This window comes from Oncorhynchus keta, chromosome 1 (genome assembly GCF_023373465.1).
Source record: "Oncorhynchus keta strain PuntledgeMale-10-30-2019 chromosome 1, Oket_V2, whole genome shotgun sequence".
NCBI lineage: Eukaryota > Metazoa > Chordata > Actinopteri > Salmoniformes > Salmonidae > Oncorhynchus > Oncorhynchus keta.
The window spans coordinates 70,357,024-70,384,348 of NC_068421.1; the positions used below are offsets into that span (position 1 = coordinate 70,357,024).

At 43.5% G+C, this 27,325-nt stretch overlaps 2 protein-coding genes across 7 annotated transcripts in view; both read left to right on the forward strand.

Annotated features, from left to right (window-relative positions):
* Nucleotides 1-262: 262 nt before the first annotated feature.
* LOC118392221 (complement C1q tumor necrosis factor-related protein 7-like) lies at nt 263-13,204 on the forward strand. 3 transcript variants are annotated; one of them, XM_035783977.2, is made up of 3 exons: nt 263-555; nt 6,003-6,242; nt 11,183-13,204. In XM_035783977.2, exons 2-3 carry the CDS (start codon nt 6,011-6,013, stop codon nt 11,809-11,811), a joined length of 861 nt encoding a protein of 286 aa, XP_035639870.1. In that variant the 5' UTR covers nt 263-555; nt 6,003-6,010; the 3' UTR covers nt 11,812-13,204. The 3 variants fall into 3 exon arrangements, with proteins under 3 accessions (XP_035639870.1, XP_052316059.1, XP_035639860.1); XM_052460099.1 differs by lacking the exon at nt 263-555 and adding an exon at nt 5,446-5,595; XM_035783967.2 differs by lacking the exon at nt 263-555 and adding an exon at nt 5,448-5,590.
* Nucleotides 13,205-13,716: 512 nt separating this feature from the next.
* Nucleotides 13,717-27,325, forward strand: part of cc2d2a (coiled-coil and C2 domain containing 2A) — a 37,648-nt gene continuing 24,039 nt past the window's right edge. Inside the window, exons 1-10 of one of the 4 annotated variants that reach the window (XM_035783999.2) lie at nt 13,717-13,930; nt 14,238-14,360; nt 14,519-14,603; nt 21,320-21,376; nt 21,750-21,830; nt 25,248-25,407; nt 25,571-25,671; nt 25,847-25,951; nt 26,132-26,233; nt 26,317-26,514. In XM_035783999.2, the coding sequence (XP_035639892.1) occupies nt 14,347-14,360; nt 14,519-14,603; nt 21,320-21,376; nt 21,750-21,830; nt 25,248-25,407; nt 25,571-25,671; nt 25,847-25,951; nt 26,132-26,233; nt 26,317-26,514 (903 nt within the window). In that variant the 5' untranslated portion in view covers nt 13,717-13,930; nt 14,238-14,346. The remainder of the gene's footprint in view (nt 13,931-14,237; nt 14,361-14,518; nt 14,604-21,319; nt 21,377-21,749; nt 21,831-25,247; nt 25,408-25,570; nt 25,672-25,846; nt 25,952-26,131; nt 26,234-26,316; nt 26,515-27,325) is intronic. The other 3 variants (XM_035783990.2, XM_035784019.2, XM_035784009.1) reach the window with 3 other exon arrangements.

A 27,325-nucleotide genomic window follows, 5' to 3' on the forward strand; every position in this document is an offset into this window, starting at 1 on the left:
ATTGCTGCAACTTCTCAGTTGCAAAAAAACATTTCTGAATGATCATGCTGTTACAAGAATCACACTCCAGAATGAAGTATAATGTCAGTAGGTGACTCTTTAATGTGGACTGGTGGAAAGGGTGTGTATTCAAGCCTGCACTCTGAACATATGAAGTCAGTCCTTGAGTTGGTGATAGTTGTTTTGCTCTGTGGAAAGTTTATAACGAGACAGAGGAAGTGGATGAGGGAGAAAGAGGGAGGGGTGTGAGTGAAACAGAGAGGGGGAGGTTTGAATGACTCTAGGGAGGCTACTATTACAAATCAAGACTCTGAGAGGGAGCAGAGAGACAGAGGGAGCCCTACACAAATGTTTGAAGGAGCCCTACAAAGACGAAGGATAGGAGAGCGAGACAGAGAGGTTGAGAAGGATACTATGTTATCCAAGGACATTCTACTCATCTCTCATCACCAAGGACACAGGACTGTGACCAGGAAGGAGATCTGAGGATTGACACAATTATACTGATTTGAAGTTGTTCAAGCAGTCAACAAGAGCAGCAGCTCTCAACCTGTGGTAAGAGCATTCAGCTGGCAAACGTAACATCTGCATGTTTCTTAATACCATACATACAGTATGCTAGTGCTATGATCACTCACATTATAATCAAATAATACTAATGTTCTTTACTTTGGGGTATAAGTTATTGGATGGGCCATACATTTTCAGAATAGATCAGAGACGCTGGCATGCTGTTTCACTCTCATCATCTCAAAATAACAACCTCAGCTGGTCATCACCTTTGTCTTAATTGAAGCAATAAGGCCTGAGGTGGTGTGGTATATGTCCAATATATCACGGCTAAGGGCTGTTTTTATGCACAATGCAACGTGGAGAGCCTGGACATAGCCATTAGCCGTGGTATATTGGCCATATATCAAACCCCTGAGGTGCTTTATTGCTATTATAAACGTTTTACCAATGTAATTAGAGCAGTTAAAATAAATGTTTTGTCATGCCCTTGGTATACGGTTTGATATTCCCCGTCTGTCAACCAGTCAACATTCAGGTCTCAAACCACCCAGGTAATAATGTTCATTTTAGCATGTGTACCAATTAAAATAATGGCACTATGCTTTTAAGAATGTGTGAGTTCTGTCCTTTCTTTCTGTGTGTGTGAGCGTGTGCATGCCTAGGTGAACATTTTGTGTGTGAGAATGCATGCATCTGAGAGTAGAGCAGGGTCAGTGCTTTAATGATGGGTAGGTCCCAGTCATGACATCATCTCTGCTGGGCAGAAATGGTGGGTGGGGATTCTCCCTCAGAGGGCCTTTCTCACACTGGCTCTATGCTGAGTTCATTACAGTACTACCCTCAAATCGAAAAACATGTTCCACTGAGAGCAGCTGCCTTTAGCGTAAATTGCCCTAATTAATAATGGGGGGCCAGGGGATATCTATTTCACAGTGCTGGCTGAGCTTGTTCACACCAGTATGTGAATTTGTGAGTGTATGTTCATTGAGTGGCCATTGGGTAGCCTTTGTGTGTGTGTGTGTGTGTGTGTGTGTGTGTGTGTGTGTGTGTGTGTGTGTGTGTGTGTGTGTGTGTGTGTGTGTGTGTGTGTGTGTGTGTGTGTGTGTGTGTGTGTGTGTGTGTGTGTGTGTTGGACTATAAATCATTTGCATGTGTGAGAATAAAGCATTTACACAAATGATTTATATTATGTTCCGTGGGTTGTGATTCCCCTGATCATGATCTTCAAGTCTTCCATCTTCAGGACAGTGTTCATTCTGTATCTCTAACATCTCACAACAAACGTTGCAGAATTTTTAAAAAACTCATAGCCATGGAAACCCAATGTTAGTTCCACTATTCCTAAACACACGCTATTGTCAGATACAAAGACGTGGAACAGATGTACAAACATACAGACACACAGAGCTAACATGCTCAAGCCCAATTGCCCAGACATACCATATACACACAACAACAAAGAGCAAAATTACAGGCATTAATATACTCAGATCTCACAAATATCCATAACTGTACCTGTTTGAATCCATGGTTCAGGTTTTTGTTACATTACTGTATACTCTGAATGTACAAAACATTAAGAACCCCTGCTCTTTCCATGACATAGACTGACCAGGTGAATCCAGGTGAAAACTAGGATCCCTCATTGATGTCACTTGCTAAATCCACTTCAATGAGTGTGGATGAAGAAGACAGCTTAAGGAATTGACACATGGATTGTGTATGTGTGCCATTCAGAGGACGAATGGGAAAATCAATATTAGGAAAGTGTTCATAATGTTTGGTACACTCAGTTATTAAGTACATTATACATGCTGAAGCTGAAGATAAACTCCCAGGCATTTTCCTGTATCAAGTTGAAGCTGGGTTTACCAAGTCATTCAGTGCATGCTGTTCAAGCCACTGAGCTATAAATTATCAAGCCGGCTAGCCAGCTAAACAGACGTCTCTGCAACACATCTGTTTGAAGTCACGTACACAAGAATGCTCAACCAATCACACGACACAACACTGGACTGGCCAAGGGCTGGCATTTGTTAGTTCGTCCATCATTCCAGTGACATTGACCATCCAGCCAACTTGACACAACTGTGGAAAGCATTAGAGTCAACATGGGCCAGCAACTCTGTGGAACGCTTTCGACACCTGGTAGAGTCCATGTCCCGATGAGTTAAGGCTGTTCTGAGGGCAAAGGGGGGGTTGCCATTCAATACCAGGAAGGTATTCCTAATGTTTGGTACACTAAGTGTATATTAAGTTGAACTCCCAAGCATTTTCCCACAGCATTTTTCCACAGCTGCCAACCATTACCGCCATACAGGCATATTGTTTACAGTATAATTGAGATAGAGAATGAAATATAATTACTGTTGTGAAGCATATCTAACAACACTTGTGAAGTCAATTATGTTTCCATGTGGTGTGTAACAAAGTGTCTAACTTCATCTGTATGATTTAAGCCTTATGACCTATCATGTTTTGCCAAATGGTATCCAGCTACAGTTTGGTATCTAGCAACAGTATGGTATCCAGCTACACTATGGTATCTAGCTACAGTATGGTATCCTACGACAGTATGGTATCTACAGTGGGGCAAAAAAGTATTTAGTCAGCCACCAATTGTGCAAGTTCTCCCACTTAAAAATATGAGAGAGGCCTGTACACTTCAACTATGACAGACAAAATGAGAAGAAAAAAAATCCAGAAAATCACATTGTAGGATTTTTTAATGAATTTATTTGCAAATTATGGTGGAAAATAAGTATTTGGTCAATAACAAAAGTTTATCTCAATACTTTGTTATATACTCTTTGTTGGCAATGACAGAGGTCAAACGTTTTCTGTAAGTCTTCACAAGGTTTTCACACACTGTTGCTGGTATTTTGGCCCATTCCTCCATGCAGATCTCCTCTAGAGCAGTGATGTTTTGGGGCTGTTGCTGGGCAACATGGACTTTCAACTCCCTCCAAAGATTTTCTATGGGGTTGAGATCTGGAGACTGGCTAGGCCACTCCAGGACCTTGAAATGCTTCTTACGAAGCCACTCCTTCGTTGCCCGGGCGGTGTGTTTGAGATCATTGTCATGCTGAAAGACCCAGCCACGTTTCATCTTCAATGCCCTTGCTGATGGAAGGAGGTTTTCACTCAAAATCTCACGATACATGGCCCCATTCATTCTTTCCTTTACACGGTCCCTTTGCAGAAAAACAGCCCCAAAGCATGATGTTTCCACCCCCATGCTTCACAGTAGGTATGGTGTTCTTTGGATGCAACTCAGCATTCTTTGTCCTCCAAACACGACAAGTTGAGGTTTTACCAAAAGGTTATATTTTGGTTTCATCTGACCATATGACATTCTCCCAATCTTCTTCTGGATCATCCAAATGCTCTCTAGCAAACTTCAGACGGGCCTGGACATACACTGGCTTAAGCAGGGGGACACGTCTGGCACTGCAGGATTTGAGTCCCTGGTGGCGTAGTGTGTTACTGATGGTAGGCTTTGTTACTTTGGTCCCAGCTCTCTGCAGGTCATTCACTAGGTCCCCCGTGTGGTTCTGGGATTTTTGCTCACCGTTCTTGTAATAATTTTGACCCCACGGGGTGAGATCTTGCATGGAGCCCCAGATCGGGGGAGATTATCAGTATGTATGTCTTCCATTTCCTAATAATTGCTCCCACAGTTGATTTCTTCAAACCAAGCTGCTTACCTATTGCAGATCCAGTCTTCCCAGCCTGGTGCAGGTCTACAATTTTGTTTCTGGTGTCCTTTGACAGCTCTTTGGTCTTGGCCATAGTGGAGTTTGGAGTGTGACTGTTTGAAGTTGTGGACAGGTGTATTTTATACTGATAACAAGTTCAAACAGGTGCCATTAATACAGGTAACGAGTGGAGGACAGAGGAGCCACTTAAAGAAGAAGTTACAGGTCTGTGAGAGCCTGAAATCTTGCTTGTTTGTAGGTGACCAAATACTTATTTTCCACCATAATTTGCAAATAAATTCATTAAAAATCCTACAATGTGATTTTCTGGATTTCTTTTTCTCATTTTGTCTGTCATAGTTGAAGTGTACCTATGATGCAAATGACAGGCCTCTCTCATCTTTTTAAGTGGGAGAACTTGCACAATTGGTGACTGACTAAATACTTTTTTGCCCCACTGTAGCTACAGTATGGTATCCAGCTACAGTATGTTATCTAGCTACATTATGGTATTCAACTACAGTTTGGTATCTAGCTACAGTACGGTATCCAGCTACACTATGGTATCTAGCTACAGTATGGTATCCAGCTACAGTTTGATATCCAGCTACACTATGGTATCCAGATACAGTATGGTATCTAGCTACAGTATGGTATCCAGCTACGGTTTGGTATCTAGCTACACTATGGAATCTAGCTACAGTATGGTATCCTACTACACTATGGTATTTAGCTACAGTATGGTATCCTACTACAGTATGGTATCTAGCTACAGTATGGTATCTAGCTACAGTATGGTATCCAGCTACAGTTTGGTATCTAGCTACAGTATGGTATCCAGCTACACTATGGTATCTAGCTACAGTATTGGTTCCAGGGAAGAAAGGTTTCCATGATGTTGTCTCTTATATCCCATCCATACAGTCACTTGATGACCCCTGGTTTGCTGCCCAGTCCTTACAGAACCAAAGTTACCTTTCTTTCGCTCTCTTTCTAAACCATCATTTATCTCATTGCTAAGTGCAATCATCAACTCTTTCAATAACATGATTGTTATTGTGTTCTGTCAATGTTTCTTAGGTCCAAGAGCAGATAACATGGCTGTGTTTCTGTGCGTGTCTGTGTCCAGAGGGTTATTTCAGCTTTGGGTTGCTCTGACATAGTTGTTCTGGCTGTTGTGTCATAACTAAGGAATGCATTGACAAAATGGAATTGGCTTGGAAGCGAGGCAAAGGCTTCTCTCACTGCTGCAGCCGCTAACACATTAATGCGACTGGGGGGGCTGACAACAGAGAGGAAGAGAAAAAGAGAGTCCAAAACGCAGCGTTATCCATTAGGACCCACATCTGGCGCTGTGGCTGTAGTTTGGCAGGAGAGAGGTGCGGTGCGTGATTCTTGATTCCTTCATATGTTATTTTACAGGGGAATCTGCTGTGTTTTATAGTGCTGTGTCTAATGCTTATTATTTTAGCAGGTTCCTGTGTTTAGTCCCTCCGACCTTATCTCAGTCTGTCTGTTGGCTAGCTGGCACTAGAACATGCTCTTCTCCCGCCAGGACACTGCTGTGTTTTCATTTCTGGTCATCTCTAATAACTGGAATCTAAACTGGGCTGTTTCTCAACTTAGAAGAAAGTTTCCAGATTTGTTAGATTAATATGCACTCAGATCATGCACACTCTACCATTATAAGAGAATGTCACCCGTTTGTGAATGTGGTCATTGAGGTTGTGTTTCAAGTACTATACAGTAGGTCTGATGAAGTGGCGGTCGTTATCTTTTCTCTCTCTACAGAGCTGAGGATGTGGCGGTTGGTAGGCGTGGCCTTTTTGTGCCAGTGTGTGATTGGTCAGCTGCTGGAGGCCAAGGTGAGAGGAACTCCACCTCGTCTGATCTGCAGTGTTCCGGGGTTGCCAGGAACACCAGGTAAACCTGGCCCCAACGGGCCTCCAGGGGCCAACGGGAGTGTAGGAATCCCAGGAAGAGATGGCAGAGATGGCAGGAGAGGAGAGAAAGGAGAGAATGGTGGAGCAGGTACAGTACTGACCTCATCTAACTCCATAAAACATACTCACAATCAGAGGCGTCATGCCCATAAGTAGCACAGGGGCACAATAATCATTGTAAAAAATATATAATCAAGTTAGAGTAGCTAGCTTGTAGAACTACTGTATCTTAGCTGGCTTGCCTGCTGGCAAGGTTAATAGACGTTAGAAAAGCAAGCAATTACTAAATGTACTGGATATGGCAGAGAAGCATATTTTGTTTTTAGTTTTTTTAAGTGCCAACCGTCAGGAAGATACAGACAGCTCAAGAGATCTGATTAGATATGAAGAAAAATAAACATATTTTTTAATATAGAATTAAGCATAATGATTATGGCTCTAGATTGCAGGAAAAAGCTGTTTCAGGTGAAAAATGCTAAATTCTCCAACTTACAGACAGGAGACGTAGCCCCCTCCAGATCACCTCCCCAGCCATCCTCACGTACTTTGTGGCTACTCAGATTTTTGGGGTAGATGACGCCCCTGCACACAGTTCAAATATTGACTCCGACTGTATATTTACTTATTGTCTACTTTACCTCCATGAACACGCCATGACCTTTTGGCAGTAAGTAAATATATAAACATTATAACGATTGCATCGAAAGACAAGTTTACACCACCAAAAATACATTTCAGTCATTTTTAATTATCCTAACCCAAGCATTTCACAATCTGAATCTGCCCTGCAGATGGGTTTGCTCTCAGGACATTAAAGAGGCTTCAGTGATTGATGTAGAAGACAAATGGGACCCTCCAGTGATCTCTGAAATTGTGTATATTAATCATGGTCAAACTACATCAGCTACACAGCCATATTTCACCAAGGAGACCATGAGCCAGACAAAAAAAATGTATGTGATGTTTGGTTTAAATCAAAACTACTTCTACCAGGTGTTTTTCTAAGACCAAGGTTTCCTTGTGTCTGAGCTTCCCACGCAGTTCCCTTTATTTGGGGTGTGTTCATGTTTTTCCCAACGGTTGGATGCCTGGTTCTCCTGCCTTTGGAGTGATCCAAAAGATAATATTTTATATGGGTCAAGGAAGCTGAAATATTTGGAAGAACAAAGTTAAATCACTGCCTCTGTTTTTTTTTTGGTTTTTTTTGGCAATGTCTGTTAGTGTCATCCAAGTGCAACACGGCTTTAAGATACACCTTGTTTTAGATCCAATATGTACTATGTCAATGAGCTGTAAATGTCAGGCTCACAGTACCTGCATTCTGCATGATGTTCTTTTACAGACTTACACATTTAAGAGGAACCTAGGCATGCAAATACCACACGGACTCTTTCTCTCACACACATCAGAATAGCACACATTTTTTTCACTCAGTACATGCATACACATGCATCCTGTCCATTCTTTCCTAGCTCCAATACAATTATTGTGTGATGGTTTGGTTTGATACAATCCCAGATTTGACGACACTGTACAACAGTCAGTGCAGTAGTCAAACATAGATTGTGGCTGGACTCCAAGGGCGACATAATAACCGAGGATGGCTGTGAGGGACTGAGCAGTGGTTGAAAACTACCCAATTTTCATACTTGAGTAAAAGTATAGATACCTTAATAGAAAGTTACTTAAGTAAAAGTGAAAGTCACCCGGTAAAATACTAATTGTGTTAAAAGTCTAAAAGTATTTGGTTCTAAATATACTTAAGCATCAAAAGTAAAAGTCTAAATCATTTCAAATTCCTAATATAAAGCTAAATAGACGCCACCATTTTTTTGTGTGTTTAGTGAGTCCTCCAGATCAGAGGCAGTAGGGATGACCACGTGTTCTCTTGATAAGTGTGTTTAGTGAGTCTGCCAGATCAGAGGCAGTAGGGATGACCATGTGTTCTCTTGATAAGTGTGTTTAGTGAGTCCTCCAGATCAGAGGCAGTAGGGATGACCATGTGTTCTCTTGATAAGTGTGTTTAGTGAGTCCTCCAGATCAGAGGCAGTAGGGATGACCATGTGTTCTCTTGATAAGTGTGTTTAGTGAGTCTGCCAGATCAGAGGCAGTAGGGATGACCACGTGTTCTCTTGATAAGTGTGTTTAGTGAGTCCTCCAGATCAGAGGCAGTAGGGATGACCACGTGTTCTCTTGATAAGTGTGTTTAGTGAGTCTGCCAGATCAGAGGCAGTAGGGATGACCATGTGTTCTCTTGATAAGTGTGTTTAGTGAGTCTGCCAGATCAGAGGCAGTAGGGATGACCATGTGTTCTCTTGATAAGTGTGTTTAGTGAGTCTGCCAGATCAGAGGCAGTAGGGATGACCATGTGTTCTCTTGATAAGTGTGTTTAGTGAGTCTGCCAGATCAGAGGCAGTAGGGATGACCACGTGTTCTCTTGATAAGTGTGTTTAGTGAGTCTGCCAGATCAGAGGCAGTAGGGATGACCACGTGTTCTCTTGATAAGTGTGTTTAGTGAGTCTGCCAGATCAGAGGCAGTAGGGATGACCATGTGTTCTCTTGATAAGTGTGTTTAGTGAGTCTGCCAGATCAGAGGCAGTAGGGATGACCATGTGTTCTCTTGATAAGTGTGTTTAGTGAGTCTGCCAGATCAGAGGCAGGAGGGATGACCACGTGTTCTCTTGATAAGTGTGTTTAGTGAGTCTGCCAGATCAGAGGCAGTAGGGATGACCATGTGTTCTCTTGATAAGTGTGTTTAGTGAGTCTGCCAGATCAGAGGCAGTAGGGATGACCACGTGTTCTCTTGATAAGTGTGTTTAGTGAGTCTGCCAGATCAGAGGCAGTAGGGATGACCACGTGTTCTCTTGATAAGTGTGTTTAGTGAGTCTGCCAGATCAGAGGCAGTAGGGATGACCATGTGTTCTCTTGATAAGTGTGTTTAGTGAGTCCTCCAGATCAGAGGCAGTAGGGATGACCACGTGTTCTCTTGATAAGTGTGTTTAGTGAGTCTGCCAGATCAGAGGCAGTAGGGATGACCACGTGTTCTCTTGATAAGTGTGTTTAGTGAGTCCTCCAGATCAGAGGCAGTAGGGATGACCACGTGTTCTCTTGATAAGTGTGTTTAGTGAGTCTGCCAGATCAGAGGCAGTAGGGATGACCATGTGTTCTCTTGATAAGTGTGTTTAGTGAGTCTGCCAGATCAGAGGCAGTAGGGATGACCATGTGTTCTCTTGATAAGTGTGTTTAGTGAGTCTGCCAGATCAGAGGCAGTAGGGATGACCATGTGTTCTCTTGATAAGTGTGTTTAGTGAGTCTGCCAGATCAGAGGCAGTAGGGATGACCATGTGTTCTCTTGATAAGTGTGTTTAGTGAGTCTGCCAGATCAGAGGCAGGAGGGATGACCATGTGTTCTCTTGATAAGTGTGTTTAGTGAGTCTGCCAGATCAGAGGCAGTAGGGATGACCATGTGTTCTCTTGATAAGTGTGTTTAGTGAGTCCTCCAGATCAGAGGCAGGAGGGATGACCACGTGTTCTCTTGATAAGTGTGTTTAGTGAGTCTGCCAGATCAGAGGCAGTAGGGATGACCATGTGTTCTCTTGATAAGTGTGTTTAGTGAGTCTGCCAGATCAGAGGCAGTAGGGATGACCATGTGTTCTCTTGATAAGTGTGTTTAGTGAGTCTGCCAGATCAGAGGCAGTAGGGATGACCACGTGTTCTCTTGATAAGTGTGTTTAGTGAGTCCTCCAGATCAGAGGCAGTAGGGATGACCACGTGTTCTCTTGATAAGTGTGTTTAGTGAGTCTGCCAGATCAGAGGCAGTAGGGATGACCATGTGTTCTCTTGATAAGTGTGTTTAGTGAGTCTGCCAGATCAGAGGCAGTAGGGATGACCATGTGTTCTCTTGATAAGTGTGTTTAGTGAGTCTGCCAGATCAGAGGCAGTAGCGATGACCATGTGTTCTCTTGATAAGTGTGTTTAGTGAGTCTGCCAGATCAGAGGCAGTAGGGATGACCATGTGTTCTCTTGATAAGTGTGTTTAGTGAGTCTGCCAGATCAGAGGCAGGAGGGATGACCATGTGTTCTCTTGATAAGTGTGTTTAGTGAGTCTGCCAGATCAGAGGCAGTAGGGATGACCATGTGTTCTCTTGATAAGTGTGTTTACTGAGTCTGCCAGATCAGAGGCAGTAGGGATGACCATGTGTTCTCTTGATAAGTGTGTTTAGTGAGTCTGCCAGATCAGAGGCAGGAGGGATGACCATGTGTTCTCTTGATAAGTGTGTTTAGTGAGTCTGCCAGATCAGAGGCAGTAGGGATGACCATGTGTTCTCTTGATAAGTGTGTTTAGTGAGTCTGCCAGATCAGAGGCAGTAGGGATGACCATGTGTTCTCTTGATAAGTGTGTTTAGTGAGTCTGCCAGATCAGAGGCAGGAGGGATGACCATGTGTTCTCTTGATAAGTGTGTTTAGTGAGTCTGCCAGATCAGAGGCAGGAGGGATGACCATGTGTTCTCTTGATAAGTGTGTTTAGTGAGTCTGCCAGATCAGAGGCAGTAGGGATGACCATGTGTTCTCTTGATAAGTGTGTTTAGTGAGTCTGCCAGATCAGAGGCAGGAGGGATGACCATGTGTTCTCTTGATAAGTGTGTGAATTTGACAATGTTTCTGTTCTGCTAAGCACTCAACATGTAACAAGTACTTTTGTCAGGGAAAATGTATGGAGTAAAAATTACATTATTTTCTTTAGGAATGTAGTGAAATAAAAGTTGTCAAAATATAAGTAGTAAAGTAATGTAACCCCACAAAAAACGTAAGTAGTTCTTTAAAGAAAGTTTACTTAAGTACTTTACACCACTGGCACTGAGCCTATTCACTAATCCTTAAATAGTAGGGTTTTACATGCACAGGGAATAAGCTTACTCATATTACAAATAATCCATTCAAATGTGATAATAACTGTTCAAGTATGTGTCAATGGCAATACACAGCTGGAGTTACAGTCAGTCAGAACACCAACTGTCTCCATTTCAGGGGTAAAGGGGAAAGTCGGCCCAACGGGTAAACTTGGCCAGCGGGGTGACCGGGGTCCTGGTGGGAAGAGGGGTCCTGGTGGAGAGAGCGGGGATGGGGGCCTACCTGGTCCTCCAGGGCCCCTTGGGAAGAAAGGGGACAAGGGCCAGCGAGGGCCAAGGGGGATGGCAGGAGTCTGCCGGTGTGGCAGCCTGGTGCCTAAAGCAGCCTTCTCTGTGGGAATCACCAGCAGTTACCCTGCTGAGAAGGAACCTATCAAGTTCAACAAGGTCCTCTTCAATGAGGGGGGCCACTACAACCCAGAGACGGGTAAGTTCATCTGCGCCTACCCAGGCATCTACTACTTCTCCTATGACATCACACTGGCCAACAAGCATCTGGCCATCGGGCTGGTGCAGAACGGACAGTACCGCATCAAGACATTTGACGCAAACACAGGAAACCATGACGTGGCCTCTGGGTCCTTAGTAATGTTCCTGAACCCAGAAGACGAGGTGTGGCTGGAGATCTTCTTCAAGGACCAGAATGGCCTGTTTGCAGATGCAGGGTGGTCTGACAGCCTGTTCTCTGGATTCCTGATCTATGCAGACACCAACTACCTGGACTCACTAGCAGAGGACTACGCATAGTTTATTACATTCAATAAAGAACTGAGAGGACTGAGTTTATAGCCTCCCCTTGATGCATTTAGAGTATCTATTTCATAATGTTTTATTTATATTCTATATAAATACAGTGAGCTCCAAAAGTATTGGGACAGCAACATTTTTGCTGTTGTTGTTGTTGTTGTTTTGGCTCTGTATTCCAGCACATTGGATTTGAATGATACATGAGGTTAGTGCAGACTGTCAGCTTTCATTTTCATCCATACCGGATTAACCGTTTACAAATTACAGCACTTTTTGTACACATTCTGGCGGACCAAAAGTATTGGGACAAATTCACTTATATGTGTATTAAAGTAGTAAAATGTGATGTATTTGGTCCCTATTCATAGCACACAACGATTACATCAAGCTTCTGACTTCTGACATTTGTTGGATGCTTTTGCTGTTTGTTTGGGTTGTGTTCCAGATTATTATGTGGCCAATAGAAAATAATGGAAAATAATGTATTGTGTCATTTTGGAGTCACTTTTATTGTAAATAAGAAATATAGTATGTTTCTAAACACTTCTACATTAAAGTGGATGTTACCATGATTACGGATAATCCTGAATGAATCGTGTGTAATGATGAGTGAGAAAGTTACAAAGGCATACATTTAAAAAAAAATGCTAACCTCCCCATTATTGTAAAGGTTGTCTTGGGGGTATGATATTTGTGAGTCTGTAACTATCTCTCTCATCATTATTCACAATTCATTCCGGATGTGTGTGTATGACCTTGTGTGTTTGGGGGGTAGAGTCATGTAGGAAATCATTTTTGTTTGGTGAAAGTAAACAATGTTTTTTGGGAGAAAAATATCTAAGTATCTAAGTGATAATAAGCTATGATTTATATATTTCATGAATACATGTTATGATATTTACTTCAGTCATTAATGAGTCTTCCCTGTACCTTATTTTTTAAAAGTATTGAATAGTATTAGTTGAATACTATTAGAGTTTAAGGCACAAGTACTGTACTGTTTTTGAGTGTGGTGATATGATATAGATGCTCAATCCCAAAAGTGTAATGCAACACAGATGTTAAACACATTACTGAACACTGGCTGTAATAAACCATTTCATCCCTATCAGCACAATCATTACACTTCACTATATTCATAATATCCCACATAACACTATAAGTATGGCAGATAATCTGACTCTGCAGAGAAGTAATCAATTCATCTACTGTATCTCTACTATCCAGAGATTACCATTGTGGTCTGGTCCAGCTGAATGAAAGTGGTGTATCTTGGACTCTTCCCTGTGTGTTTTTGGCATGATCACTGGAATTTGAGAAGCTATTTGTGTTCTTGTTATGTTTACCATCGGAAAATATGTATTTTCTCATTTAATAAAAATTCTGCAGGTGAGTATGGGAGTATGGAGAGGTTGGGAGCCCATATACACGGAAACAAATCTGTACCGACATGAGGGGCGTGTGTGTGTGTTGTTTCTAATTCAGCTGTAGCATGTAGAGCCTTTGGGGAAATACAGTTCTAGAACACATATATGAGAGAGAAGAGTGTTGCATGTGTGCTTCTGGAGAGTGTTACTAAACTATACAGTAGTGTTCATCCCTTTTTGGATCTAAACTGATGGGAAGATACAATGTTGCCAAATAGTCTTGCCAGAATCTAGTTAATAACGCTACAAGACAAACAATTTGTTCGATTTTATTACTGATCTGGTATTTGTTTATTGGATTTAAATGAATATTTTCTATGACAAATTTAATTACTGTACATCATAAGTGTTCATTTGAAAATGAAGAATGATCCGCTGAGCAACTGCTGTACGCATCGAGATATCATTCGACAAACGGAAGCAAACCTGTGATACTTTACGGACACCGTAGAATGTGACGCAATCACTGTTCGATGATTGACAAATCCGTGCATCAATGAAAATCCTAGATTTTTGGGCGAGAATAGGATACAACACTAGAGTGAACCAATGCTGTTTGCAAGGTTGTTCGAGGAGTAGTTGATATCGTTACTAAGCAGCAGCAATAGCAGTAAACCTGTATGTTATAGTTATCAAGAGGGAGAAATTAGTCACATTTTTTGTTGTCCAATGGATAGTCTTTTTACCTCCAGGTCTGTACACATAGTCTTCAGTTTTTGTATATCGAATAACCTAGTTGTTTTATAATATTACCCGAGGCCACCTTTGTAGTTGTTTATCAGCCCAATGGACTGTAGGCTAAATATTACATCGTTTTCACACCATTGTCTGAGCTCGAGGGCTTTTACCTAGCTAAATTACTTTATAGAATGTTCGCCTTTGTTCCACAGAGCGGTACATTTTGTTACATTGTTGATTATTTGTTACACGCTCTAGTAACGGTTACAATGTTTCATTTGTTGCACGCTCAAATTAAACTGTTGCAATGTTTCATTGCAGAGTCAATCTCGTTCGACAGGATATAATGTAGCGGTTCTCATTAGGGATACCAATAGATTTAAAGTTGAAAACCAAGCCATTTAAAGTTGAACTTCTTCCCATCATCAACATGGCCTCCTCAAGGTAATTGTCAAATTGTTTTAACTTTTTATTTTTAGAAACATATTTACTTAGCATTTGCATTGGGTTTCCCTGACCATAGTATTATTGATTGTTGAATGAATAGAAATAGTCTATGCATAGCAGGCCTAATTTGCTTGTGAAACTGTCCTCCATTTCAGTGATCTTCGGGAGAAATTACGAAAGAAACGACGGGCGCTACAACAGACTCTGCAGGTCAAAGACGACGTGGATACAGATACCCAGGTAATGCATAACATACAGTCAGTCATATACAATCGCTCAGTCCTTGATTAAGGGACGAGCTTGCTGCTGAGGTTTTGAGAGTATCTCCAAATGTATTGTTGTCATAGCGCTTCACCCTAATAACACAACTGACTCACTGTGCCTACCAGTACTCTACATTAAATTGAAATCACATGCGCCGAATACAACATTACAGTGAAATGCTTACTTACGAGCCCCTAACTAACAACGCAGTTTAAAAAATATGGATAGGAATAAGAAATAAAAGTAACAAGTAATTAAATAGCAGCAGTAAAATAACAATAGCGAGACTATATACATGGGGGACCGGTACAGAGTCAATGTGTGGGGGCTTGAGGTAATATGTACAGTACATGTAGGTAGAGTTATTAAAGTGACTATGCATAGATGATAACAACAGAAAGTAGCAGTGGTGTAAAAGAGGGGGGAGGGGAGGCAATTCAAATAGTCAGTGTAGCCAATTTATTAGGTGTTCGGGAGTCTTATGGCTTGGGGGTAGAAGCTGTTTAGAAGCCTCTTGGACCTAGACTTGGTGCTCTGCTACCGCTTGCCGTGCAGTAGCAGAGAGAAAAGTCTATGACTCGGGTGGCTGGAGACTTTGACCATTTTTAGGGCCTTCCTCTGACACCGCCTGGTATAGAGGTCCTGGATGGCAGGAAGCTTGGCCCCAGTGATGTACTGGGCCACTCGCACTACCCTCTCTAGTAGAGGTCGACCGATTAATCAGAATGGCCGATTCATTTCGGGGACGATTTCAAGTTTTCATAACAATCGGAAATTGGTATTTTTGGACACCGATTTGGCCGATTTATTCTTTATTTAATCTTTATTTAACTAGGCAAGTCAGTTAAGAAGACATTCTTATTTTCAATGACGGCCTAGGAACGGTGGGTTAACTGCTTTGTTCAGGGGCAGAACAACAGATTTTTACCTTGTCAGCTTGGAGATTCAATCTTGCAACCTTACAGTTAACTAGTCCAACGCTCTAACCACCTGATTACATTGCACTCCACAAGGAGCCTGTTACGCAAATGCAGTAAGCCAAGGTAAGTTTCTAGCTAGCATTAAACTTATCTTATAAAAAAAATCAATCAATCATAATCACTACTTAACTACACATGGTTGATGATATTACTAGTTTATCTAGCGTGTCCTGTGTTGCATATAATCGATGCGGTGAGTATTCGTGAAAAAGGACTGTCGTTGCTCCAACGTGTACCTAACCATAAACATCAATGTCTTTCTTAAAATCAATACACAGAAGTTTACATTTTTAAACCTGCATATTTAGCTAAAAGAAATCCAGGTTAGCAGGCAATATTAACCAGGTGGTACACTGACCCACGCAGGGTCAGTGTACATGGAACAGTTTGGGCCGCCTAATTTGCCAGAATTTGATGTGATTACATTTACATTTACATTTAAGTCATTTAGCAGACGCTCTTATCCAGAGCGACTTACAAATTGGTGCATACACCTTATGACAATCAGTGGAACAGCCACTTGCATCTAAATCTTGTTGGGGGGGTGAGAAGGGGGTGAGAAGGATTACTTACCCTTACTTACCCTATCCTAGGTATTCCTTGAAGAGGTGGGGTTTCAGGTGTCTCCGGAAGGTGGTGATTGACTCCGCTGTCCTGGCGTCGTGAGGGAGTTTGTTCCACCATTGGGGGCCAGAGCAGCGAACAGTTTTGACTGGGCTGAGCGGGAACTGTACTTCCTCAGTGGTAGGGAGGCGAGCAGGCCAGAGGTGGATGAACGCAGTGCCCTTGTTTGGGTGTAGGGCCTGATCAGAGCCTGGAGGTACTGAGGTGCCGTTCCCCTCACAGCTCCGTTGGCGAGCTTCAACTGGAAGCCAGTGGAGAGAGCGGAGGAGCGGGGTGACGTGAGAGAACTTGGGAAGGTTGAACACCAGACGGGCTGCGGCGTTCTGGATGAGTTGTAGGGGTTTAATGGCACAGGCAGGGAGCCCAGCCAACAGCGAGTTGCAGTAATCAAGACGGGAGATGACAAGTGCCTGGATTAGGACCTGCGCCGCTTCCTGTGTGAGGCAGGGTCGTACTCTGCGGATGTTGTAGAGCATGAACCTACAGGAACGGGACACCGCCTTGATGTTAGTTGAGAACGTCAGGGTGTTGTCCAGGATCACGCCAAGGTTCTTAGCGCTCTGGGAGGAGGACACAATGGAGTTGTCAACCGTGATGGCGAGATCATGGAACGGGCAGTCCTTCCCCGGGAGGAAGAGGAGCTCCGTCTTGCTGAGGTTCAGCTTGAGGTGGTGATCCGTCATCCACACTGATATGTCTGCCAGACATGCAGAGATGCGATCGCCACCTGGTCATCAGAAGGGGGAAAGGAGAAGATTAATTGTGTGTCGTCTGCATAGCAATGATAGGAGAGACCATGTGAGGTTATGACAGAGCCAAGTGACTTGGTGTATAGCGAGAATAAGAGAGGGCCTAGAACAGAGCCCTGGGGACACCAGTGGTGAGAGCGCGTGGAGAGGAGACAGATTCACGCCACCTGGTAGGAGCGACCTGTCAGGTAGGACGCAATCCAAGCGTGGGCCGCGCCGGAGATGCCCAACTCGGAGAGGGTGGAGAGGAGGATCTGATGGTTCACAGTATCGAAGGCAGCCGATAGGTCTAGAAGGATGAGAGCAGAGGAGAGAGAGTTAGCTTTAGCAGTGCGGAGCGCCTCCGTGATACAGAGAAGAGAAGTCTCAGTTGAATGACTAGTCTTGAAACCTGACTGATTTGGATCAAGAAGGTCATTCTGAGAGAGATAGCGGTAGAGCTGGCCAAGGACGGCACGCTCAAGAGTTTTGGAGAGAAAAGAGAGAAGGGATACTGGTCTGTAGTTGTTGACATCGGAGGGATCGAGTGTAGGTTTTATGATTATGACATAGCATTGAAGGTTGTGCAATGTAACAGGAATATTTAGACTTATGGATGCCACCCGTTAGATAAAATAGGGAACGGTTCAGTATTTCACTGAAAGAATAAACGTCTTGTTTTCGAGATTATAGTTTCCGGATTCTATCATATTAATGACCTAAGGCTCGTATTTCTGTGTTATCATGTTATAACTAAGTCTATGATTTGATAGCGCAGTCTGACTGAGCGATGGTAGGCACCAGCTGGCTAGTAGGCATTCATTCAAACAGCACTTTCGTGCGTTTTGCCAGCAGCTCTTCGCAATGCTTCAAGCATTGCGCTGTTTATGACTTCAAGCCTATCAACTCCCAAGATTAGGCTGGAGTAACCGATGTGAAATGACTAGCTAGCTAGCGGGGTGTGCGCTAATAGCGTTTCAAACGTCACTCGCTCTGTCACTTGGGAGTGGTTGTTCCCCTTGCTCTGCATGGGTAACGCTGCTTCGAGTGTGGCTGTTGTCGATGTGTTCCTGGTTCGAGCCCAGGTAGGAGCGAGGAGAGGGATGGAATCTATACTGTTACACTGGCAATACTAAAGTGCCTATAAGAACATCCAATAGTCAAAGGTTAATGAAATACAAATGATATAGAGAGAAATAGTCCTACAATTCCTATAATAACTACAACCTAAAACTTCTTGCCTGGGAATATCGAAGACTCGTGTTAAAAGGAACCACCAGCTTTCATATGTTCTCATGTTCTGAGCAAGGAACTTAAACGTTAGCTTTCTTACATGGCACATATTGCACTTTTACTTTCTTCTCTAACACTTTGTTTTTTCATTATTTAAACCAAATTGAACATGTTTCATTATTTATTTGAGGCTAAATTTATTTTATTGATGTATTATATTAAGTTAAAATAAGTGTTCATTCAGTATTGTTGTAATTGTCATTATTACAACCAAAGCAAGTTAAATCGGCCGATTAATTGGTAGTGGCCTTTTTTGGTCCTCCAATAATCGGTATCGGCGTTGAAAAATCATAATCGGTCGACCTCTACTCTGTAGTGCCTTGCGGTCGTAGGCCAAGCGGTTGCCATACCAGGCAGTGATGCAACCAGCCAGGATGCTCTCGATGCAGGATGCTCTCGGTGCAGCTGTAGAAACTTTTTAAGGATTTGAGGACCCACGCCAAACCTTTTCAGTCTCCCGAGGTGGAATAGGTTTTATCATGCCCTCTTCATGACTGTCTTGGTGTGCTAGGACTATGTTAGTTTGTTAGTGATGTGGACACCAAGGAACTTGAAGCTCTCAACCTGCTCCATTACAGCCCTGTCCACAATCATCTCCTTTGTCTTGATTACATTGAGGGAGAGGTTGTTTTCCTGGAATCATACAGCCAGGTCTCCGACCACCCTATAGGCTGTCTCGTCATTGATCAGGCCTACCACTGTTGTGTCATGGGAAAACTTAATGATGGTGTTGGAGTCGTGCCTGGCCGTGCAGTCATGAGTGAACAGGGAGTACAGGAGGGGACTGAGCATGCACCCCTGAGGGGCCCCTGTGTTGAGGATCAGCGTGGCAGAGCTGTCAGGAAGTCCAGGATCCAGTTTCAGAGGGAGTTGTTTAGTCCCAGTGTCCTTAGCTTATTGATGAGCTTTGAGGGCACTATGGTGTTGACTACAGCTCAGTGTTCAATGAATACCATTCTCAAATAGGTGTTCCTTTTGTCCAGGTGGGAAAGGGCAGTGTGGAGTGCAATAGACATTGCATCATCTGTGGATCTGTTGGGGCGGTATGCAAATTGGAGTGGGTCTAGGGTTTCTGGGATAATGGTGTTGATGTGAGCCATGACCAGCCTTCAAAGCACTTCATGGCTACAGATGTGAGTGCTACGGGTCTGTAGTCGTTTAGGCAGGTTAGCTTAGTGTTCTTGGGCACAGGCACTATGGTGGTCTGCTTAAAACATGTTGGTATTACAGACTCGGACAGGGAGAGGATGAAAATGTCAGTGAAGACACTTGCCAGTTTGTCAGTGCATGCTCGCAGTATACGTCCTGATAATCCGTCTGGCCCTGCGGCCTTGGGAATGTTGAACTGTTTAAAGGCCTTACTCACATCTGCTGCATAGAGTGTGATCACACAGTCTTCCAGAACAGCTAGTGCTCTCATGCATGTTTCAGTGTTATTTGCCTCAAGTGAGCCACTGGGCAACTTTTGTCACTGGGCAGCTCTCGACTGTGCTTCCCTTTGTAGTCTGTAATGCAAGCCCTGCCACATCCGACGAGCGTCAGAGCCGGTGTAGTACGATTCGATCTCAGTCCTGTATTTACGCTTTGCCTGTTTGATGGATCGTTGGAGGGCATAGCAGGCTGTCTTATAAGTTTCCGGGTTAGAGTCCCTCTCCTTGATAGCGGCAGCTCTAGCCTTTAGCTCAGTGCGGATGTTGCATGTAATCCATGGCTTCTGGTTGGGGTATGTACGTACGGTCACTGTTGGGACAACGTCATTGGTGCACTTATTGATGAAGCCAATGACTGATGTGGTGTACTCCTCAATGCCATCGGAGGAATCCCAGAACATATTCCAGTCTGTGCTAGCAAAACAATCTTGTAGCTTAGCATCTGCTTCATCTGACCACTTCTTTATTGATCTAGTCACTGGTGCTTTCTGCTTTAGTTTTTGCTTGTAAGCAGGAATCAGGAGGATAGAATTATAGTCAGATTTGCTAAATGGAGGGCGATGTTTTTTTCCCTCTAGTTACACATTTAACATGCTGATAGAAATTTGGTAAAACAGATTTAAGTTTCCCTGCATTAAAGTCCCCGGCAACTTGGAGCGCCGCCTCTGGGTGAGTGTTTTCCTGTTTGCTTATGGAGGTATACAGCTCATTGAGTGCTGTCTTAGTGCCCGCCTCTGACTGTGGTGTTTTGTAAACAGCTACGAAAAATACAGATGAAAACTCTCGGTAGGTAATGTGGTCTACAGTTTATCATGAGATACTCTATCTCAGGTGAGCAATAGCTCGAGACTTCCTTAGATATCGTGCACTAGCTGTTATTTACAAAAATATGTAGTCCGCCGGCCCTTGTTTTACCAGACGCCGCTGTTCTATCCTGCCGGTGCAGTGTATAACCAGCCAGCTGTATGTTGATAGTTTCGTCGCTCAGCCACGTCTCCGTGAAGCATGAGATATTACAGTTTTGAATGTCCTGTTGGTAGTTTAATCTTCCGCGTAGGTCATATATTTTATTGTCCAAAGATTGCACATTTGCTATCAGAATGGAAGGAAGTGGGGGTTTATTAGATCGCCTACGAATTCTAAGAAGGCAGCCCGCCCTCCGGCCCCTTTTTCCCCGCCTCCTCTTCACGCAAATCACAGGCATTTGGGCCTGTTCCTGCGAAAGCATTTTGTTTGCGTCGGCCTCGTCAGACTCGTTAAAGGGAAAAAAGGAGTCCTTGGTAAGTAATAGCAGTCCTGATGTCCAGAATTTATTTTCGGTCATAAGAGACGGTAACATTATGTACAAAATATGTTAAAAAAATAATAAACAAGAAACACAATCGGTTGGCAGCACGTAAAACGTCTGCCTTCTTCTCCGGCGCCATCTTACTGACTTTGATACAGCTGTGAGCCTCTAGAAACAAGATACAAGGTACTTTATTGCCAGACAGAGGAAATACAGGCTTTGACAAGACTCAACAAGTCCTGAAAGCGAGTTTCGCCTGCACCCACTGAAGAAGTCAAATGTGAATACACATCCACACACACACAAACTGGCAGGGCTCTGTGTCTAAGTGCTCTGATCTGCCTGGTAGGCTCTGGTCCCAACAGACAAGAAGCAGAGTAAGGAGAGAGGACAGACGACTATGGAGGTTGGTGTGTTTTCTCCCATAGCCTCCTTGTAGCTGTGCTGTGGCCTAGCTAGCCTGAAGTCACCTTGTGTGCTTTCTTCCTGACTGCAGTCTTCTGACCTGCCTTGTTCACCACCTCGCCAAGAGACGTGTCCAGACTGCTTCTCTCTCTTTCCTCTGTAGAGTTCTCTGAGTTCTATAGGTTGTGTGCTGTAGTTCTCTCCTCTCTCCTAACATTCTACTTCTTCTTCTGTTTTCTTTCTCCCTCCTCGAAGGGGATATTTTATCACTCTGAAAAGCAGCAGCTGCCTTCATATGAAGTCACAGGCCTACCTGTAATATTGTAGGATGTCTAAGACTTTGCACCAACTGTGTGTTTGTGTTGGATTATTAGGAGCTAACAGCTGGTGAGGAGGAGCCTGGAGATACACTGAGACGCAACCTGAAGGCTCAGAGACAGAAGAGGAAGAAAAAGGTATTGAAGTTAGAATTCACTGGCTCCGTCCTAGCTATAATCATCACCACTTTTCTTGTTGATTAATAGTCTTAAACTTAAACCCCAGTGTTATTACAGAGTAGTAGTACTACTAGTAAAGTATTTTCTGTCTGTTTCATTAAATCAAATCAAATTTTATTTGTCACATACACATGGTTAGCAGATGTTCATGCGAGTGTAGCGAAATGCTTGTGCTTCTAGTTCCGACAATGCAGTAATAACCAACGGGTAATCTAGCTAACAATTCCAAAACAACTACCTTATACACATAAGTGTAAAGGGATAAAGAATATGTACATAAAGATATATGAATGAGTGATGGTACAGAGCGGCATAGGCAAGATGCAGTAGATGGTATCGAGTACAGTATATACAGTGCCTTGCGAAAGTATTCGGCCCCCTTGAACTTTGTGACCTTTTGCCACAGTTCAGGCTTCAAACATAAAGATATAAAACTGTATATTTTTGTGAAGAATCAACAACAAGTGGGACACAATCATGAAGTGGAACGACATTTATTGGATATTTCAAACTTTTTTAACAAATCAAAAACTGAAAAATTGGGTGTGCAAAATTATTCAGCCCCTTTACTTTCAGTGCAGCAAACTCTCTCCAGAAGTTCAGTGAGGATCTCTGAATGATCCAATGTTGACCGAGATGACTAATGATGATAAATACAATCCACCTGTGTGTAATCAAGTCCCCGTATAAATGCACCTGCACTGTGATAGTCTCAGAGGTCCGTTAAAAGCGCAGAGAGCATCATGAAGAACAAGGAACACACCAGGCAGGTCCGAGATACTGTTGTGAAGAATTTTAAAGCCAGATTTGGATACAAAAAGATTTCCCAAGCTTTAAACATCCCAAGGAGCACTGTGCAAGCGATAATATTGAAATGGAAGGAGTATCAGACCACTGCAAATCTACCAAGACCTGGCCGTCCCTCTAAACTTTCAGCTCATACAAGGAGAAGACTGATCAGAGATGCAGCCAAGAGGCCCATGATCACTCTGGATGAACTGCAGAGATCTACAGCTGAGATGGGAGACTCTGTCCATAGGTATATTGCACAAATCTGGCCTTTATGGAAGAGTGGCAGGAAGAAAGCGATTTCTTAAAGATATCGGGGTCCTTCTGTAGCTCAGTTGGTAGAGCATGGCGCTTGTAACGCCAGGGTAGTGGGTTCGATTCCCGGGACCACCCATACGTAGAATGTATGCACACATGACTAAGTCGCTTTGGATAAAAGCGTCTGCTAAATGGCATATTATTTATTTATTTATAAAAAGTGTTGTTTAAAGTTTGCCACAAGCCACCTGGGAGACACACCAAACATGTGGAAGAAGGTGCTCTGGTCAGATGAAACCAAAATTGAACTTTTTGGCAACAATGCAAAACGTTATGTTTGGCGTAAAAGCAACTCCCTGAACACACCATCCCCACTGTCAAACATGGTGGTGGCAGCATCATGGTTTGGGCCTGCTTTTCTTCAGCAGGGACAGGGAAGATGGTTAAAATTGATGGGAAGATGGTTGGAGCCAAATACAGGACCATTCTGGAAGAAAACCTGATGGAGTCTGCAAAAGACCTGAGACTGGGACGGAGATTTGTCTTCCAACAAGACAATGATCCAAAACATAAAGCAAAATCTACAATGGAATGGTTCAAAAAATAAACATATCCAGGTGTTAGAATGGCCAAGTCAAAGTCCAGACCTGAATCCAATCGAGAATCTGTGGAAAGAACTGAAAACTGCTGTTCACAAATGCTCTCCATCCAACCTCACTGAGCTCGAGCTGTTTTCCAAGGAGGAATGGGAAAAAATGTCAGTCTCTCGATGTGCAAAACTGATAGAGACATACCCCAAGCGACTTAACAGCTGTAATCGCAGCAAAAGGTGGCGCTACAAAGTATTAACTTAAGGGGCCTGAATAATTTTGCACGCCCAATTTTTCAGTTTTTGATTTGTTAAAAAAGTTTGAAATATCCAATAAATGTCGTTCCACTTCATGATTGTGTCCCACTTGTTGTTGATTCTTCACAAAAAAATACAGTTTTATATCTTTATGTTTGAAGCCTGAAATGTGGCAAAAGGTCGCAAAGTTCAAGGGGGCCGAATACTTTCGCAAGGCACTGTACATATGAGATGAGTATGTAAACAAAGTGGCATAGTTTAAAGTGGCTAGTGATACATGTATTACATAAAGATGCAGTAGATGATATAGAGTACAGTATATACGTATACATATGAGATAAATAATGTAGGGTATGTAAACATTATATTAAGTAGCATTGTTTAAAGTGGCTAGTGATATATTTTACATCAATTCCCATAAATTCCCATTATTAAAGTGGCTGGAGTTGAGTCAGTGTGTTGGCAGCAGCCACTCAATGTTAGTGGTGGCTGTTTTAACAGTCTGATGGCCTTTAGATTGAAGCTGTTTTTCAGTCTCTCGGTCCCAGCTTTGATGCACCTGTACTGACCTCGCCTTCTGGACGATAGCGGGGTGAACAGGCAGTGGCTCGGGTGGTTGTTGTCCTTGATGATCTTTATGGCCTTCCTGTAACATCGGGTGGTGTAGGTGTCCTGGAGGGCAGGTAGTTTGCCCCCGGTGATGCGTTGTGCAGACCTCACTACCCTCTGGAGAGCCTTACGGTTGTGGGCGGAGCAGTTGCCGTACCAGGCGGTGATACAGCCCGACAGGATGCTCTCGATTGTGCATCTGTAGAAGTTTGTGAGTGCTTTTGGTGACAAGCCGAATTTCTTCAGCCTCCTGAGGTTGAAGAGGCGCTGCTGCGCCTTCTTCACGATGCTGTCTGTGTGGGTGGACCAATTCAGTTTGTCTGTGATGTGTACGCCGAGGAACTTAAAACTTACTACCCTCTCCACTACTGTTCCATCGATGTGGATAGGGGGGTGTTCCCTCTGCTGTTTCCTGAAATCCACAATCATCTCCTTAGTTTTGTTGACGTTGAGTGTGAGGTTATTTTCCTGACACCACACTCCGAGGGCCCTCACCTCCTCCCTGTAGGCCGTCTCGTCGTTGTTAGTAATCAAGCCTACCACTGTTGTGTCGTCCGCAAACTTGATGATTGAGTTGGAGGCGTGCGTGGCCACACATTCGTGGGTGAACAGGGAGTACAGGAGAGGGCTCAGAACGCACCCAGTGTTGAGGATCAGCGGGGTGGAGATGTTGTTACTTACCCTCACCACCTGGGGGCGGCCCGTCAGGAAGTCCAGTACCCAGTTCCACAGGGCGGGGTCGAGACCCAGGGTCTCAAGTTTGATGACAAGTTTGGAGGGTACTATGGTGTTAAATGCTGAGCTGTAGTCGATGAACAGCTTACATCCCCAGTGTTATCTTACAAAATGTTGACACTTGCTCCCTCTCCTAGCTTGAGAAGGCGTCTACAGATGATACACCTGATGACTCAGTGGTGGAGCCCCATGATGAGACAGTGGTGGAGGTCACTGCTGTTCAACAGATCAGCCACGATGATGACAAACCAGAGAAGCATGTCATCGTGTCCAGTCCCACTCACTCCCAGAGAGGAGGTGAGACTGTCTATCCTGCATGTCCTCTAACCTGGTCCTCCCTAGACTATTGCTGTCAAACAGAGAGGAGTTGGTTAACAGCCCAAACAGACTGGACCACCAGGGTAGTTTCTCCCTACTCTGTCTCCCATAGGTGTTGTTTCATACCCATCTCTCCCCTCAGACCTGCCACCCCGGCCTCAGGCCAAACCCGCGCCAAGCTCGAGCCACTCAGAGAGCTCCACCATGAGACAGCGAATGAGAGACAAGCTGAGGGCAGCCAGGGTAAACACAGCCTCGCTCTACTCAACATGTATTATTGATTAACTACAGAGATTCCTAATTTTGTACAATTTCCTTATCAAAGGTTTCAGGACCAAACTTCCGGTTTATTCTCCAGAAATCTTATTGTTTGATTGAAATTGATTGAAAATGTATTGTCTCTTGTACACTTCATCAGTCCAAAGCAGAAAGTCTTCTACAGCAGGAGGCTTCCTTGGAGGCGCCAGCTAGTCGCTTGCAGAGTCTCAGAGACAGAGACACTCTCACCAGGTTTGACAGAGAGGTGAGGACCTGACTTCTACTCACTTTCTTCACTGTCTATGTGCATATAGTAGTCCAGTACCAGCATCACTGTACAGAGATAATCTTTTATTGGAGAATTCATTAACCATATTTTGAAGCATGTAATTCACTATGCTAACTAGCCTGAAAGTGAAGGTCATGATCCGCTGATGTTTTACAGACAGAGCCAGACCTCAGGACGGGGAGAGATGACCACTCTTCTCCCCTCAACACCAAAGTCAAGTTCCGAGAGACAGTCAGGCGTGTCAGGATAGAGAGTATAGTGAGTGGCCAAACTGCTCTCCTTTGGTTCTTGTAATCTAATAGATTGTATGATTAAGGTTAAGGATTTTATTGCAAATGTAGTCGGAGACAGGTTTACCCACAGCGGAGGAGGCCTACAATTTTTTCACTTTCAACTTTGACCCGGAACCCCATGAAGAGGCGGGCAAAGGTCGTAAGAAGAGAAGGCCAAGGACAGAAGGGGAGAATGACGATGAGGAAGAGGAGGAGGAAGCGCTCACTGAAGTGGACAGGGAACAGAAAGGCGAGAACGAGGAGCGGGTAAAACTAGCATAGATAATGAACCATTTTCAACTCATTTAATTTTAATGCATCTCCTGAATTAATTGAAAGAAAATGTAATTGACTGAAAACAGGGGTAGACGTTCTCCCAGAGTACAAGTAGCATATATTGTTGCCATGGATTGCTAATGATTGCAGCATCTGTGTGTAATTAGCTGTAAAATATATGGGACCCTGAGACTCTCCTAAAGCAGTCAGCTAGGAACATGACAGGACAGTGTTCTTAGATCAGCATTGATGCTGAAGGCACCATATGTCAGATGAAAAGATTTCTCTCTTCTGTCTCTCATTTGATCTTGGCTATGGAGAGAGGTCTGAGCCACATTGTTTTAAGACCGGTATTCCCAAACTGGGGTACGCTCAATGCCGTCTGGAGTACGCTAATTAAAAATGTGATTCACAATTTTAAAAATATAATACTTTTTTCCTTCACTTTTTCAAACAGTCCATTTGATATTTTCCAACGGGGCTATACATTTGGGTGAGTTTTCTTTCTCGCCTGAGTAGCCTCGTTTCACTGCCAAAAATAAAATTCAACCATCTCATGTTCAGCGAAATAACATCACAATGTTAAACACAGGTAGCCTAGTCAAATAATGAACATCCAATCACATTAAACGTCTCTTGCGGGAATTCCACTAACGGTCTGTATGTAGCCAAACATAGCTGCTGCTCATGTTGGTATTTGTACAGATGGCGCAAAAGCCATGACAGGGAGACATAGTGGAGTGGTAACGCGTGTGCAAGCAGTTGCTCCCAATGCCACTTGGGTACACTGCAGAATCCACCG